General features: G+C 36.6%; 1 protein-coding gene across 9 annotated transcripts in view; it reads right to left on the bottom strand.

The window, feature by feature from the left end:
* The window catches only part of KCNIP4 (potassium voltage-gated channel interacting protein 4), a 385096-nt gene that overhangs the window by 42280 nt on the left and 324716 nt on the right, over nucleotides 1-18100 (bottom strand). For 3 of the 9 annotated variants that reach the window (XM_063401706.1, XM_063401698.1, XM_063401705.1), the window contains exon 2: nucleotides 482-583. The exons of the other annotated variants lie outside the window; for them this stretch is intronic. In XM_063401706.1, the coding sequence (XP_063257776.1) occupies nucleotides 482-583 (102 nt within the window). The remainder of the gene's footprint in view (nucleotides 1-481; nucleotides 584-18100) is intronic. 9 annotated transcript variants of the gene reach the window in all.

Raw genomic sequence — 18100 nt, forward strand, 5'->3', positions numbered from 1 at the left:
TCATTATTGTTTTTCTCTCAGACACCGACTTTAAGTGCTGTTCCCTATATAATTTGAAGCTCTATATTCAAAACCTGCAGGGCCAGTCCTTTCCTCCCAGACCAGTCACGATGGTACCCCCTGTGTTTTGGATAGCAAGCACACACGGACATGTGCAAAAAAAATGCAAAAAGTTACCACTTTTCAAATACATGGAGAGCAGGTACTAAATTTACCCAGGGAATCACTTGTCAACTAACTGGCAGATGGTAAGTGCCAACCCAGCAGCTCCTGGGTGGCAGACCCTGGCCCTGGTACCTTGCCATCCTACTCTGCACAGACAAATCTGTTCATCACTGGATTTTAAACCTCGGTAAACCATACGATTACTTCAGCAGATAGCTTGCCTCTCAAATGAGCAGTTAATGAAAGTATAACTTTTGATGCATGCAAACCTAAAAAGAAAAAAAATCAAATTAAAAAAATGAAAAATAAAACTTGCTTTGAGTAACAGGAGATGTCGTTTTGGCAGCCGAGCAGGGTAAGAGCTTCATAAGTCGCTCTTTAATGCTGCGTTTGGTACTGTTCTGAGCGTAGAGGAAACCTAAAAAATACATTATCAGGACTGTTAACACAGGCTTGAGAACAATTTCTGTACATGCTGCAGAGTTCATCATTAGAGCAGAATCCTGATGGGAAAAGGCCAAACAGGTTGCAGCCATCATGAATCGCAAAGGGCAACCAGAATTTTTGAACAGGACAACAAAATTGTTTTGTCTTTGTATCTTTCCAGCATCTTTCCAACAAAGAGGATTTGTCTGTCTGTGTGCATCTCTTGTAAAATTCTTATAATCCATCTTAAATCACCTAATAGAGAAGTATCAGATTATTTATTTGAAACAACAGAAGGTAAAAGAAGGTTCATAAAAATTTTAATGTTAAAATATTTTAAAGACTTTCAAGTCTATTTCATTCTGAATTTTAAGATGGAAAACAGAACCAAACCAAAATGAAATCTCAAAGATATCTTTTGTTGTCCTTTCTGGCAGACTTCTAGTTCCATGGCTGAGCTTCCCATATAATGAATTCGGCAACTGTGATAACCAATCTGGTACTTTTGCCTTTTCTGAGTATTAAAATATCAACCATAATGTGTAGTCAGTTTCCCTTTATTATTTGGCACTCTACATATATAAAATATAAATATTATTTATACTCTTATTTTAAAATCTAATCTGGCTGAATAGCTAATGTTCATGTGCTGTGAACAGCATCACCCTTATTTACTGTGATGGAAATTGTTGGAGTATCTTCCAGTGAGGTCTAACAAACCATCTAATACAAAATGGGTGATAAGAGCATTGCCTGGGTGGATATTTGCTGCAAATGGCAGACTTAACACCTGTAAAACTGCTTAGTACCTGATTTATGTTCCTGAGAGAGGCAGACCTTGGCTGGAGCACTATGCAGCTCCTGCGCTTTCCCTCTCAACTGCGTGCACAGAACACAAACACAGCTCTATGATGGCTCTTGCCACAAGAGCAAGAGTGCAAAACACATGGGGCAAGAGATGAAAAACACACCTGACAGGTCCTGTGCTAAGGGCACAGGCACCAGGATAATCTTGGGTTATCCCCTGTGCTGCAATTGCACTCAATCCTTGTGTTAGAGACATGACGTAGAACAGTTCCCAAGCCATGGTGAGTATGTGCTTGTGTTTGGGAACAGCAAGCAAGAAGCTTAAGGATATTAAATTCTGTAAATAAAAGGAAAAAATACCAGTTTGTATATGAGTAAAACATTGAAGGAAATGAAAAAGAAATGAGGAAAACCAGAGATGACTCATCCACAGCCTAAAAAATCAACCAACTTTCAGCAGACAAATTCTGCCTCTGAGAGAGCAACAGCTCTGGTGAATACACAAAACAATCCAGTTTCAGCACAGGGTCAGATGAACCTACATGACTGTCTCAGGAAATGTCTAAACCTTTTAATACAAATTATAAGAATGAATAAATACACTTTTAGCCTGTAGCACCTAACCACCAGCTAAGCTCAGAAACATAGATAATAGATAAATGCATAAAATAAAATGCAATATGGTATCTGATGGGATCTCAAACTTCCCATGTTTAGTCTGAGCACCAAACCTGAGCCTTTAAATGAGTAGCTTGCTGTCTCACCTGGCAAGGTCTGCAGTATCACACTATGTCTGTACTGTGCCTATATGAGCATGAAAGATTTTTTTTTTATCTGTAAGATTTTTTTCTTTATTAGGAATTCTTCTGACATAGACATGATGCAGAAATATCCACAGCTATCTTATTTGTTTGAGTAAAGATTTGCAAAAGTTTGCTACATATGTATCACTTCTATAATAGGTCCACACCTATGTAATTACTGATTGTTACATTCCCCTGTGGGACCCTTAAGGGAAATAAAGGAGGTTTATTTATCAACTGATGATGTATACAATGCTTTAAAATACCTAAAGGGATGTATTATTTCTAAATGGTTTGAAGCTAAAAGCCTTGAGTAAATAGACAATTTTGCTACTTTCAGGCTCACACAAATGCTCACGGAATTCAATGCAGACCATATGGGCTTTGCAGTAATATGATTAAGGTCAGAACCAAAATAATAGAAAGTATTATCAGAGGAGTAACCTAGGAGAGCAGTATAGCTCTGTACTCACTTCTGGCAGCTAATTTAAAATTCTGACACTGCGGTCAGGGCAGAGGTGAGGGGATTGGTTTATCTTCTCACAGTATGAGAAAGCAGCACGGAAGATTTTCATTCCCAGTGGCTGCAGTTAGTTTCTTCTGAAGCTACTGTGTTATGATCTCCTGATCAGTACTGCAACTTTCAGTGTGATTTTTCATGAGCTAAAACACCCAAAAATACTTAATGCAGAGAAAACATGCCACACGCCGGTCCTATGCTGTGTCAAAACACTAAAGGTGATAATGAAGATGAAATATTGTAATAATTTCAGTGAATTCTGTACCTATTTGCCCAGTTTGAAACACGTTAAGGAAAAATTGTAACCTCTAATGTGACCATTAAGAAGCTAATTAATCTAATAGATTAAAATTATTTACACAGTAGGAAACTTATATGCCAGTTTTTAAAGTGGCCGGTCATGAAAAGAAGAGCTATGAAGCATCAACACACTGATAATGATGGACTGATGCTGTTTCCATAAACTTCCAGAATAGAATAACAGTAACTCTCTTAGCCTGAAAACAGATAATCAGGAGAAGCTAAATTTTCTAGACTCTTTTAGGTTGGATTTTTTTTCCCAATAGTATGTTGACTAGAAACGTCATAGCTCCTATCCCTAACCCAGTAAGGCACAAACTCCTCTGGGCTAGATGTGAATGTTCTTCAAATTAAGGTTAGTTCACTGGTGCTGCTTCTCTTGGCTTTAATCATCAGTTTCCCTGCAATGAAAATTAAACTGTGAGACACATTTTTCCCCAGAATTCACTGTGGGAGTGCCCTAGAACTCATCTCTGCATGACACCACCTGGGACTGTGGGCAATGGTCCCCAGAGGCGCTGACGTTTCACAAACTGTTCTGTAACTGGAGCACAGCTCACGTATTCTCTTCTCTTGGTACCCCTGTTCTGTTACCTGTGCACAGACACGGGGCACAGGACATCCTGTGGGAGTGCCTGCTGTTTAGCATGATCTATATCTGGAATTGCAACTGTTAAATTCACCAATGGCCTAAGCCTCCTGCATAGAGATACTTGAACTAGAGGACTGCAACTTATTAATCAAGGTTTAATATCGAGAGCACAACATGTACATATGGCCAGTGAAATCTGCTACAATTTAAAAATTATACTTGACCAAAAGTATCACAGTGTTGACACTACTGGTTATAAAAAAACCCCAAAAATATGTAATTTTTTATAAGCTAAAAGTTATGAGTTATTAATAAATATAAAAATAATTATATAAACCTACACCTAGACTATCTTAATATATTTACTTTTTTCAGACATATGATCCCAGCTTTAGAAAGACAGTACATATTACAAATTGCCCTGTTACAGAGACAGGTCAGACTACCCCAGGAAAGACCATCTAGAAAGGAGTTTTCAGTGGCAAAATATCTCCCTTTCTAAGTGTGATTGGTGTCTTTGAAAATGCTTTGTAGTCAGCATGAAAGCAAAGGCAGATTGCACCGGAGTGGCAGATAAATCAGAATGTCTATCTCAAACATCCACTAAGTGCACAAGATAGACCTCATTGCTGCTGCCCTTGCCCCAAAGTCATGCTCACCTTTCCTGCTTTCATCAAATGCTCTCTGTTCAAAGAAGTACCCACCTGCCTTATTGCTGCCTTTTTGTAGTGGGATTTAGGTGATAAATATACACAGAAGGCAAAGTAATCTGAGTCCCTAAAAGCTTTTGGGGCTGGTAATCATCCTATTTAGGGGGATGTTTCTAGTTCAAAAACTAGAAATAATTCTTCCAACAATTTCCTCCTTCACTGTTAGTGAGGAACAAAAGTCACATGTAAACTACCTCTTTTTATTCCCCAGTCTTTTTTCTCTTCATGCTTTTTTATTTGTGTTAATTTTTTTCCTTCTCAAAGTCTCCCTCCTATATTTGGCAATTTCAGTATGTTAGATCCCACTGTTTAAGTCTACCTCTGCTTTTTAGTTAACGGCATTTACAATCCACTGGCCACCTCCAATGCCTTAACAACTAAGCTTCCAGTAGTTCTGGAATTTGGATTTTGTTCACCTACAGAATTTTATGCCTTCCCATAAAATATGGGAAAATTTTCTCTGTTATGTTAGTTCTGGATGTGATGTTTTTGGAAGAGATTTAGCATAAGACCTGAAATCTAGGCTGGACAGATCATTTTTCTAAATACAAAATTTTGAGACAAAAGTGACAAAGAATCTGAAAACTCAAAGGGAAATGCATTAAGTGGTTTCTTGACATGATGATTTACGCTCAATTTCAGCTGTATGATGGAATTTCTCTCAGGGCCTTAAAGGCTGGCAGCCCCACTAAACTCTTAATGGTTCATCACAGATGGAGAGGCAGGGGAGGCAAAATGAAATGCAGATTTCATATTCACAGTTCAGGACTTGTGGAAGAGACAAATCAGGGTACATGTGCCTTCTGTGTAGTAAGCTTGGGAATAGAATGAAATTATGTACAATATAAATATTTATGAGTGTCAGTCTCAGTTCTTTGTAAGCACCTGCTGTGGAAATGTGTGAGTTGTCAGTGGGCTACTTGGCAGATCAGCAGCATTTTTTGTCAAGCCAGGAAAACATTCCTGACAATCTCATTTGTCTGTACACATGCATTTTATTGATTCTTTCTCTACTGACCCTAGCTTCCTGTTCTTCATTGCAATATATATTTATTAACTTAATTGACTAATAAAACACTATAGGTCACATCAGATCACCCATGAAGGTACTGAGTTAAAAAAAATGGATGGCAGCATTTTAGGGAATACCTTGGAACTCCAGTTTAAAAGCCAGACTGCTCTCCTTCACTTTAAATTCCCTTGTACATACTGATATAAATCAGTCTCCCAATGGCAGATGCAGATTAGGAACTGATAGTTACACTTCTCTACCAATAAATTAGAGATCAGAGCCAATTGGGAAGTCTGGAGGCAAAGAGCCAGTGATCTTGTCAAAACCAGTAACTACAGTTTGGCATTTGTGGGATTGTCAAAGGAAAAAGTATGAAAGAAGAGAGGATTAAGTAGCATCACTGGAGAGAAGAAATAGAGTAGATAAGCATCAAAGTATAACAGTGATGAAGCAGAGACATGGCCATACTTTTCTCCTGACAGTCTTAATTAAATTTCCCAACTCCAGCTTTATCATTCAGATCATGCCTTTCCATGATATACGTGCAGCTTTTCAATCTGAAAATCTGCTTATGTGTGAACATACAAATTTCTATACAAGTTTCTATACAAATGTTCAATGTAAACATTATCTAAAAGTGTTATAAACATCTCCAGATGCATAAACACTGAAAATTGCATAGTTTCTTCAGTGCAATACTTTAAAGTGTACTAGAATGTCAAGATGACTTAATTTATTTAATGTCACTTAACACATTTGCACACACACTCTCAGTGTGTGCAAAGCTAAGCTGGTCCCCTATGACAGGAAACACACTTATACCAGATCACTGGATTTCTTTAGAAAAATCTCACTTGATGTGGACCATGTGAGCATATGAAAAAATGCACAATGAATCAGATTTATTGCTATGCTGAACTATACAATTTCCTTCCTCTTCCCCTCCCTACTTTTGTTGTTTATTATAGGTTTTTAACTATCTGTAATGAATACAAATGTTCACAGAACAACTTACATCAACAGAAAGTTACTTATCTTGTGGGGATCTTGAAAGAAATCAGATTAGGAAGAGGTTTTTAAGATAGATGAGAGATCATTCTCTCTGGCTATGTCTCTTCAAGAGCAATTTAGTGCCACAGAAATAGCCAGTGATGCTGAGAAAGTGATTGCTGGAGATCTTGTGATGGCTTATGGATCCAGAGTGAAGAAGGTGGAAACTTGAGTAACAGTGAAATGGGCCCTAGCACTGGCAGGCACTTCTGGACACGCTGTGGTGATGTCCCTGGTCAGTGAAGAGCCTGCAGGGCTGGCACCAGAGATGTCACAGTGAAAGGCTCTCCAAGAATTCAGCAGGTCACAAACAGCAGCACAGACCCATAAAGAAAAGCTGTTAGAGAGACTGAATTTCTACCAATTCCTATATTGAGTTTATCTGGTTTAGTGGAGATTCATTGAGTTTTGCAGTGGAGGAAAAGTAATTGATGCTTCAACTGAAATGAAGGATCAGTTCCAACCTGGAGGCTAAAAACCAGTGGCACACAGTACCTGTGCTGTGAAATATGAAAGCAAAAAGAGAAAAACTCCGTTGCAAGATTAGAGAAATAAACTGAAAACAAAACAAAACAAAACAAAAAAAATTAGTCTACCAAGAGTGACAGAAATCAAATGGGTGATATGAAGTGAGCTGTAATGAAAGAGTTTAGTAGAGAAAGGAGAGAAAGAAAAAAGCAAAAATGTTTAAGAGGAATTACTAATCTGAATTAAAAAATAAAGAAAATTGAATGAAAAAGAAGGAGACCTTTCAAATATTCATTACCTTTAAATTTAGCTTCTTACCTAAACTGTGTCTCTGCCATGTGTGAACCTGTACAATGCTGGACTCAGACACATTTGCCAAAGGGACAGGAGCTCAGACCAGGGGCGTTGGTGTCCCTGGTCTGTGGTGTCACTCTGGCTGGAGCCAGTGGGGTATCTGTGCCACTCACTGGAGTGGGTGGGAGTCCCAGCCACTCTGCTGGGTGCATGTGCTGAAAAAAACACCTGCAGCAGGCTCCAGTGTGAGCGAGAGGCTCAGTGCCAGGGGCTGCAGGGGAGCCCAGGGCACAGCCCCTGTGTCTGGTACCACCTGCAGGAGGCAGAGGGGTCTGTGTCTCCTCCACATCATGTGTGTGTGAGCGTGTCATAACATCCCCTAACAAGCACACCAGCATTTTGTGGAGAGAAATCTTTTTATACTCATTAGGAGAGCTATAGGCCAGAGAGAGATAGTTTTAATGAATAATTTGAGGAGTATACCTTCATAGTGTTCACACTATTATCTAATTAAGCTCAGTGGAAATAATTAACCTGCAGTGCTCCACAGTCATTGTAATGTGCTTTTAAAATGTTTTATAGGAATTTTGAAAGAACTGCCACAAAATGGTGAAATTAAACCAGTGCATGTTTTCAGTTCTGCTGACTGGTCAGTGAGTCAGCTATGACCTAGGTCAGTCAGGAAGAGGTCATTTGCAAAGCCAACAGCAAATTTTCCACAGAATTCTGTAGGATTTGTCTAGAGCTTAAATTTTATATTCCATATTTAAATTGCTAACATTTGTCTGCAAATTTTTGTGGTTTGGGTAAAGCTCGTTTTGATTGGGGCTGATGGTGACATCACACCATCTTTGCACAGAAGGCACCACACCATTCTGGCATACTAAGAGTTTTTAGTTGCTAAGCTGCCAGTCTTTCAGTAAAGTGCTCCACTTTCCACTGATAATCTGTATCCTGCTTTCAAAAAATTACTTTTTTGACTAAGACAGAAGAGGAGCAGCAAAAGTAATGATGATGTTCCTTTTCACTTTTGCAAAAAATTTAAAGAAAGAAAAATTGCACCATTCATTAAATGCTTCATTAAAAATACTATAAAGAAGAAATAGAAGAAATTGGTATCACTCCTTCCTCTTCATTTTAAAGATGCACTTCTCTAAGAACCAATAATTGCATGCACAGGGTTTTAAGGCTAGTGCCTTAAAACCCTGTGCATGCAATTATTGATTCTTAGAGAAATGCATCTTTAAAAAGCTGTCCAAAACCTGAAAGTTTAAACTCTTGTTAGGTAAATCATGTTTCTTTTATCTTTCAGTGTTAGTTCTTCTTTATGTCCTTTGCAATGGTTGGCAAAGCATTAAGGATGGAGAATTTCAGTTGAAAAATTTTCCCTAATGTTTTTTGAAAAGGTTTCAAAGTTTCTTTTTAAGTCAGATTTCACATCTCCTTGTTCAAGGAACTAATTTGATTAGAATTTTTGGCTGGTGAAATCCAAAGGCCTTTTCTCTTTGCTCATTGATTTGCCCTCAAATTGCCCTCATAATGCTCTGTGAATTAACCATGTGTAACAGTATGTTTACATTTACAATTCCTTTGTACAGAGCTGAGTTACTATAAATCATTTGATGTAGTTAGATGCAGTACACCCTACTAACCAATAAAAGCAGTGTTTTATTTCAAAATTGTTCTGGTTTCCTTAAGAATGATGCAGCTCCTTTGGTAGTTTTCACAGCTGTGTGTACAGTTCCATCTTGAAGAACACTTCTAGGCACACAGCAGATGACAGTCTAAGCTGGTTAGAGCGTGGTGCTAATTGTGCTAAGAACACCAAGGTTGTGGGTTCTTTGAATCCATAATTAAAAAACACCCGGCATGTGAGCATGATGGATTTTAGTAAGACAGATTTGCAATGAGACTGGCTAGAAGTGACAAATATATTCTTGTCAAACCCATCCCATAAGGACCATTGTGTAATTTGCTACAAAACATAGAACTCCTACTCAATCTTCTCATCCATCTTGACTACACTTGCATTTGGAGACTGCAATTCAACCCAGATAAGCTGAGGAATTGATGGTCTGGATAGCAGTGGTCATGTACTGAAATTTTTTCACTAGAATTCTAAAAGTATTAATTAAAGAAGTCTCTTTGAAGCAATCTCTTAAGTGGTAAACTAAAGTGACAACAATTCCAAGTGCAATTTAAAGTTTCATAAGAATCAGGAGTCATGTATTTGCTAATATATTACACACTATAATGCATTTGCACCACTTTGAAATCATGTTTAAATAAGTTAAAAAAGCACCCATAATTTCCTCCTCTTTGGAAAAATACGTCAATGGCAGACTCAACTGAAGCCCTGGCTGAGGGTCCCTAACTAATCCTCTCTTTACACTGACAGCATCTGACTTCTTAAGAACAGCCCTTTCCTTTGCAAAACTGGTTTTATTTTGTAACGCAGCTGAGAGCATATTGTTGCCCGGAACGCAATAATCAACAACGCGGAGGCAGAGTCTTCAGTGAAAGCTGCTCCCCACCGAGAAAAGAGGGCCCAGCCTGTTTATTCTTTTCCTTTTATAATTTTGTGGGTCTGGAAGCACATTGGCCCTTGGGGTTACTACCCCTTCACCCCACTGGCCATGCCAGCTGTCAACCAACATTATTTTCAGGTTGGAAATATGTAAGCAAAGGACAGTGAACAAAAACAAGAAGGGTTGTTTATGTTCCAAAGCGTGAGAAAGTGAAAAACTGACCCTTAATATCACAACAGTAGCTAAAGAACTGACTCCATCTTACAAGCAAGTAGAAGGCTTTAAAAAATCTCAGAAAAACCAGGGCAACAGAGCATATCTATGAAACTAATTCTTTTTAAATGCCTGGAGTAGTGATATATTTGGGTGAGACTGAGAACAACTGCTTAACCTGGGCAAGTGTGAGCCTACCTTGCTGTCACGTTCACATAACACTGAGGTGATTTTGTTTTCTACATCACAGAGCTGGAGAGAAGGTGCAGTGTGAAAGAAGACAAAAAATGTTTTCCACCTAATCTTGGCAAAAGAAAGAAGTTGAGGTATTCCAAGATACTTTCTGAGATTAGAAATTTCATTTATTGTCCTCTTTATTCAAGAAAGTTTTGAAAGGCATCTATTTTTTTCCATAGCTGAAGGATACAGTGTATAGTAATACCATGAAATGATTAACTAGCAACAGCATGACAAATGTTAGATGTTATTACACTGTCAAAACAATGAGATTTATCCACCATGTGAAATAAATATACAAAAAAATTCCAAAAATCTATTTTTGTTAGTTTTTCTACCAATTACAATGTTTCCAAGGCTGGTTAATTCACAGAGCATTATGAGGGCAATTGGAGAAAAGGCCTTTGGATTTCACCAGCCAAAAATCCTAATCAAATTAGTTCCTTGAACAAGGAGATGTGAAATCTGGCTCAAAAAAGAACTTTGAAACCTTTTCAAAAAACATTAGGAAAAAAGTTTCAACTGAAACTCTCCATCCTAAATGCTTTGCCAACCATTGCAAAGGACATAAAGAAGGACTGACACTGAAAGATAAAAGAAACATGATTTACCTAACAAGAGTTTAAACTTTCAGGTTTTGGACAGCTTTTTAAAGATGCTCTTTTCTAAGAACCAACAATTGCATGCACAGGCACACACACAAACACTGACTGCAGTATGCTAATGCTGATAGCAAATCTTCCCTGTGGCAATTCAGGACACAAGATAAAGGAAATAAAGTGCTGCAACAAGTGGGGTTTGATTACTTCCTCCTAACTTTGTAACTACTAAAACATGCAGTTTCCTGTGGTTTTTAAATTGGTAGTGCTCAATTTCTTCTCTTTTATGTGCAGCTTCAATTTCTCCATATAAAAGTCATAATTTAGTTCTCACTCGTTGTGTATTAGTTACATTCTTAATTCTAGTATCTCCTGCACTCTATTCAAAATCTGTTACTAAGATAAAATTCCTGCCTTGACATAAACATATCATTCTGACATGGAGTTGGTGCTTGCTGCTCTGTAACATGCATAGACGTCTCTTCTCAACTTGTCTCTCCATACTGTTCCTCCAGCAGTAATATTCCTTTCTCACCTTGAGAGAACTCTCCACACTTTATATATAATTCATTTAGAGTTGTTACCTTAATATAAGGTTGACATCTTTGTTTGTTCTCTTAGTTATCTCAGCTTTTCATCACCCAATTTTCTAAACTTCTAGCTAAGATTTTCAGACTTTCTATTCCTATCTTTGCATGCATAAGGAAATGAAAACTGGACCATGTTCTTCTTTTTCCCATCCTTTTGAATTCTTTCACTTGTGCACTGAGCAACAACTAGGTCAAATTTTCAGAGAAAAGAACTGTGAAGGACATGAATTAGGGCATTTAAGGCATGGATTGCTTTGTATTTTACTTGTATTACATTTCTGCTTTTATCAATGACTCCTTATCTATCTACTCCCCACTTAGGTCCTACCATGTGTGGGAGGAGAAGAACATTAATTTAAATTCACATGAGACTTACTGTAGTAAACCCAGGCTGACTGATTCTTAGGCAATAATCTCATACAGGATGATTATAAATTAAAATAATTTTCAAAAGCTTGAAACAATTACTAGAAAGAACAACAATAAAGATTTGTGACAGGTACTGAATAGGAAGAAGTGCTTGATTCTAACTTCAGGCAAAGAACTTTTGCAGTGCTCTGTCATGAGCTGCATGAAGCAAATTCTTACACTGAGACCGACAGAGCTTTCTACTGTGCAGGAGGAACAAGTGCTGGGACCACAGCTCTCATGGACCAGTTCCTGTTCTTTGAGTCAGTTATTTCTGAGCAAGTTGTACTCTGATGATCCTTGAGGGGCCCTTCCAACTCAGGACATTTTATGACTCAGCTTGTTGAAGAGGACACTTCATCTGATTTTTCTCCTGTTTACTTGGTGTCAATCATAAAGGAATATATCTGACTTTCCAATGCGAGAGATCCTGGTATAAGTGACTTATGTGCTACACATAAAAGCCCTGTCTTTTCCATTCCCTGTTCCTAAATGCTTTCCTAATTAGTGTTCAAAATTTTCACCCAAACCATGTATGACAACACCTATCAACTTGTGGTAAAAGGAGCGACCAAAGGAACATCAATTTGTGAGTCAATAAATGTGGGAGAAAGAGCAAGTGGGAAGACCACTGAGGGCTGCAATGCTGCCAGACAGGAAACAAGGAGAGGCAAACCTCCAGCAGAGAAATGACCTGAGCCAAAGGTCCTATCACAAATAAAAAAATATTATTTGCAAAGTCCCTGTAGAGCAAGGGCTATTGATTTGGGAGTTCTGCCAGGACAAATCTGTTCAGTTCAGAGACTCCCCAGAGATCCTGACAAACCACATGCTTGCCATACTAGAAAAAACTGCTCTACTGGATACTGGTTTTTAGCAGGCTTAAAAGCACACAAATCCACTGGCTATATTTTTTACAGAAGGCTCTGATATGTGTTTGGTATTTTTTTTAAGCTGTCTTTTCCAAACCACTTCCAATCTTGACTGCAATTAATAAAATATCTTGGACATTTTTATTATTATAGTTTGTCAATTATCCTCAAGCTGCTCTCTTGTCTTCCAATATCCCATCCACACAAGGATATTGGCCATCTTGGGAATCTGGAAACTGCTTCCAGGAATAAACTGAAATTCCATTTTAGTTTCTCAAGAGATATTCAAATAATTTCTTTCTCAGTGGAACATAAAAAACTCCTTTGTTTTAAAGGAATAATTTTGGATTATTTCTTCAGGATTCTTACAACATATCACTTCAGTCTAATTGCCACAGTGAATTCTTTAAATTGTAAACTGTGGAGACTTCCCAGTAAGTCCCAGATAGTGTAAATAAAGCAAAAACAATAAAGGGGAGAAACAACAACATTCATTGTGGATTCTTACATATACATGCACAAACCCATGCAGCAAAGCTGTCTAATGTCAGTGGCTAGAGACAGGAGCCTTACTGTCTAAAATTATATCTGCAAAATTTAATGGTATTTGTTGCTTAATTTAAAATCAGGTGATTAGAGATATAACCATATTCATATATGGATAAATATATATAGTTATATAAATTCTCAGGAAAAATACTTATGTCATATTGAAAAAATCTGGAATGACTACACATATTTTATTACTTTTTAAGTAATAAACTAATTAAGACATGATCAAGTAAATATTATAAGTAGATATGTGAATCTGTAGCAATGTCCTAAAAAGAACAAAATTAAAAGAATAATCTTACAGCCTCTGGCATACAATTTTCCAATTATGTTTGAATAAAGCTCTCAATTGTTCTGGTGTAAGGTAATTTCAGTAGAAGGAATATTCAATTTCTTATTATGTCCCTTAGATTTTCATGCAGTAAAAAGTACATTACTTCTGAGAAAGTTCCTTGATGCCTAACAGCTAAGTGGTGAAAACCTATGGAAGAAAGATATGAGAAGCAGTAAGCTGTTCAATTTTCAGTTCTTTCTGCTTGTGCAACTTAATTTGAAGGAATACCTGAATATAGAAAATCATTCATTGGAGGTCTTGCTTTACACAAAGTATGGGGTAATTTTAACTCAATAGAACAAATCCTGAATTTCTGTTAAACAGAATCCACACTCAAAAAGATTAACACACTATTAGAAGCCATTTGCTTGGTGTTCTGTACTACCAGTCATCAGACTATGGTTAGTTAATGTAGAGCACAGAACACATGGATTCCTGTGTGAATGTTGTGTAACCAGAAAAACCCATAAGCACTTAACAGTCCAACTACATATCAGTAATTGAGAGTGTCTCAAGGTTTTCCACTTTGTGAGCCAATGCAGGAGCTGATAATATAACAGATATTGTTGATCTATTTAAATGAAGCAAAATAGATGAGAAGTGGATTTTAGAAATGAGCTAAAATAGGAAGCAATGACTTGGCAAACCAGAGTACAGGAAATGAGATATTTATAGAGTTGGTAGCTTGTAAAAATTTACAGAGATTTGGAAGAGAAACATTGGAACTAGTATCAATTATTAAAGGCTGAGAAGCAGAATTAAAATAATAACAGAGTGGAAAAACATTTGTATAGAAACTATCTTTCTATTTCTAGTCTTGAACACATATTGAAAAAATTATATGTTTCTGAATTTTTAATACAGAGCACTATCAATACTTACAGGAAGACCAGTAATTCTCACTTTATCTAATAGGAAATAAGAATAATGAAAGCAATTTGGTTAAAGAACCAGTAAGAAGGGATGGACCCTTTTTTAATACCTCAAAAACCCATGTACATCCAATTAATCTAATTTTGTTTAGAAACACTAAGAATTTAAAAGAGAAATCCATAATTAATCAGATCTCCCTCCCACCAATTTAGAATAATATCGAGCTAGAAAGCATATTCCCAATTATGACATTTTTGCAAAAGTTTCTGTCTCCTTTGGTAACAGGCTTCAAGAGAACAGCTTCTCTATGCTGGATTTATCTATTTTTAAAGAAAAGCACCCTCCTAAGTATTTCTCTTGAAAAGAAAAAAAATTAGGCATTAAAAAAATTATAACAGGCACAAAAACATGAGCTGGTATTTTCTAAAAAAAAAGCCTAATTCAACAGTTTTCAAAGGTATGCTAGGAGATAAAGAACAAAGTGTTGTTTGCCTATAGAATTAGGACACTAGAGACACAAAAAACGAAATAGATTTATTTAAAAGGGAACAGTAATAATTTCAGATATTATTTCTTATATAAGTATTTAATGATAATGTTTGTGACTTAAATGCACATTTTTTTACTAAAAAATCAAATCTCTCTACTGGTTTTGGTGTCCTCAGAAATGAGAAAAACCCCAAACCAATAAAAACAGTAATAAAAACCACAGAATAAACACAGTGAAAGAGAAAAAAAAAATTTTGAACAAAATAAGCTGATCCTTCCATATATAAGTGGGATTTTAAAACTGATGCTGTTAGACGTAGGCTGCTACACCAGGAATGTTTGCATGAAAGCCTTATCCTGTGAGTAGGACAGAAATCTCTCAGAAAATGCCTGTTTGGGTGACCTGTGTCACAAGGAGATTTATTAGCCAGCTAAGAAAGGCAAAGCAGCACTCTCACTCACTCTTCATTTTTCTTTTGGATCACTTAGGCTTGGGGAAAAGAGATTTGGGGGAATTGTCACTCTGGACAGTCAAACCAATTCGAGTGGCTGCACTCAGTAGGCAGTGACAGAGAGGCTTGTACCATTCTGTCTGCAATTACCTGCAAAGAAAATCTGTGCTCTGAACCTTCAGGAAATTACTGAGGTTCAGGAAGAGGGCCAGGGGGAAGATTTTTCTTTGAGATCCCTTCTCCTAATAAAACCACTTGGACTGATTGAGAAAAAAAGATATATCTAATGAACCACCAGCAATGTTTTTTGTGACTGTTTGGAATAAATAATTAATGATGGCTATATTAGTGCCAGCTAATTAAGCTTTTGAAAAAAGTCTGTAGGTGTTTGGTATTGCTTTTGTTTTAGCAATTTACCAATTTTTTTCAAAGTGTCATTTCTATTTATAAGTAATCATTTCTAGAAGATCTTTAGTCTCTTTAATATTGCTTTTGCAATCTATAACACTTTCATTATTGCTATCTAAATAAAAAAAATGATTAAAAAAACCAGAAGGAATGGGATAAAGAGCATTGAGAAAGCAACCTGATGACCCATTGTTCAGTATCTCAGAATCAATAAGCAATTTACTACAGCACTCTGTTACAGTATAGCTTAGTGTATTCTTGAGATCAAACCTATTTTTCAGGGTGCAATATACTGCAAATTAGCATCTACCATTTTCTTTCTTTCTCTGAGTAACCAGTGACACAACTATTATGGCAATTAATTCAGAAATAAAACCTCATTACTCAACACATGTACATATCTTTAGACATGTGAACAAAATACTATTGAAACTGTTTATATTAGTGTGGTTTATTTTTGAGACTGAACTAATAGATGGGAGAGGACAATAACCACCCCAGAGTGTAATATTTGTAAGAAAGCAGTGGATAACAATCTCTCCTGCTGGCAAAGCTGTAGCCTGAAGTGACTAAGCCTTTAGGCTCCTGCTGATATTGGGGTTTTACAGGTTCTTTTGTCAGACAGGACCACTGTCTGATAAACTTAAACTATATACGTGCTAATTGCTTTACTAAAAGAGTTGTCAAATATTAAAACAGGCTGCCCAGGGAGGTGGAGTCACCATCCCTGGAGGGATTTAGGACATGTAAACATGGATCTCAGGGACACGGTTTAGTGCTGGACTTGGCAGTGCTGGTTGGACTCAATGTGCTTGGAGGAGTTCTATGATTCGATTAGCAGATAGAAAATACTTGCATTGAAATAAAAAAGTGTTTATATTTATATACAGAAAATTATTTTCTAATTGCTCCTCAGTTCTGAGTCAACTATTTTTTGAAACCATTCTGTTCAGAAGAATTTTTGGCTTTTAATATGACTGTGGGGCAGCTATATCAAAGAAAAAAAAAGCTTATTTTTAAATGAAACTTTTTTTGCTGTATTTGGTGTATTTCCAAGTTGCAGTGCAATTTTTCCATGTGTGATTTTTTTAATATATATACTTTTAAAGATTTAAAAAAATATTTTTAAAACTATTAACTTGGTGAATTAATCTATACAGACTTTGTAAAACCATTATTCATTGTAGTTGCTAAGCATTCCTTATACAAAGTTATGTAACTAAAATATCTCACTTGGTATTTGCTATTTTCATCTCATCCCCTCAGACAATGATGCTACTGAACAAGACATTGCATCACTTGCATCAAAATCTTTCCTAAAATGTCTTTAGGATATAATATATGCTAAGGGAATTCGTAACAATAGCAAAAAATGTTATTTGATTCCCTCAAATTACTAGTTCATAGCTTTTAGACTATGAGCTTTTTCAGAATGGCAAAAACTTTATCCTTTCACTTATGTGCTGCAGGGCTCATTACAGCTGAATAAATGAAATTCTTTGAAATGCTTAATTAAAACTGTCTTCACTGCACAGTGTGTGTCCAAAAGGCTCCACTGCATTCTTTAGGAGATGGTTCCAACTGACAATACCGTGTTTCAAAATAATGTCAGTATTTATTTCAAAATAATAAGGTGAGAGAAAATTATGCACAAGCTTCTCTTAGAGATGGAGATTCCACCTCTTGGATGGCACATTTGAGACCTGCTACAGCAGAGGCCCAAGCCTAATACAGTCTTCTGAAATATGGTTAGGGTTTGTTGAAATCTCTCATAGTGTGAAGTCTGCAGCAATGCTCTGACCTTAATGAAGAACCATTCAAGAATAAATCAAAACCTGCAAATAGCACACATGGCTCCTTCCCTTGTGATATTTTCTCAAAAACAAAAGCAGTAATTCCAGGAGCACAAAGCCAAAAGCAGCAACAGTAGGAAAATGAATGAATTAATGAATGAGCAAAGAATGAAAGAATTTGGCAGTTGCTTCCAATATGAAAGAGATACATCAAAGTATTACTCTAGCTAAAAATTACTCTTTAGCATTATGGTCCTTCAGAGCACATTCACACTCTTCTCAACCATTGCCCAAGGTTCTTCACCAGGTTATTGTGATTCTACTCAAACAAAAGAGCCAGACCATCCTAGGACACTTCAGGGTAAATTCGTTTGAAAAGTTTTGACAGAAGCGGACATAGGAAAGACAGAAAGTAAGGGAGAAGCAGTCCTGTGTCTCATGGAAATAGTTTGGATGAGAAATAAAATAATCAGTTCTGAATTAAACCTTATGAGGATAAACCTCATTTTGTATGTAAGAATTATTTAACTGAAGAATGTTTCAATTGATTTAATGAAACTATCAATCTAATGATGTTTAAAAACCACAAAGATATGTATATATAT

This window comes from Prinia subflava, chromosome 7, assembly GCF_021018805.1.
Source record: "Prinia subflava isolate CZ2003 ecotype Zambia chromosome 7, Cam_Psub_1.2, whole genome shotgun sequence".
NCBI lineage: Eukaryota > Metazoa > Chordata > Aves > Passeriformes > Cisticolidae > Prinia > Prinia subflava.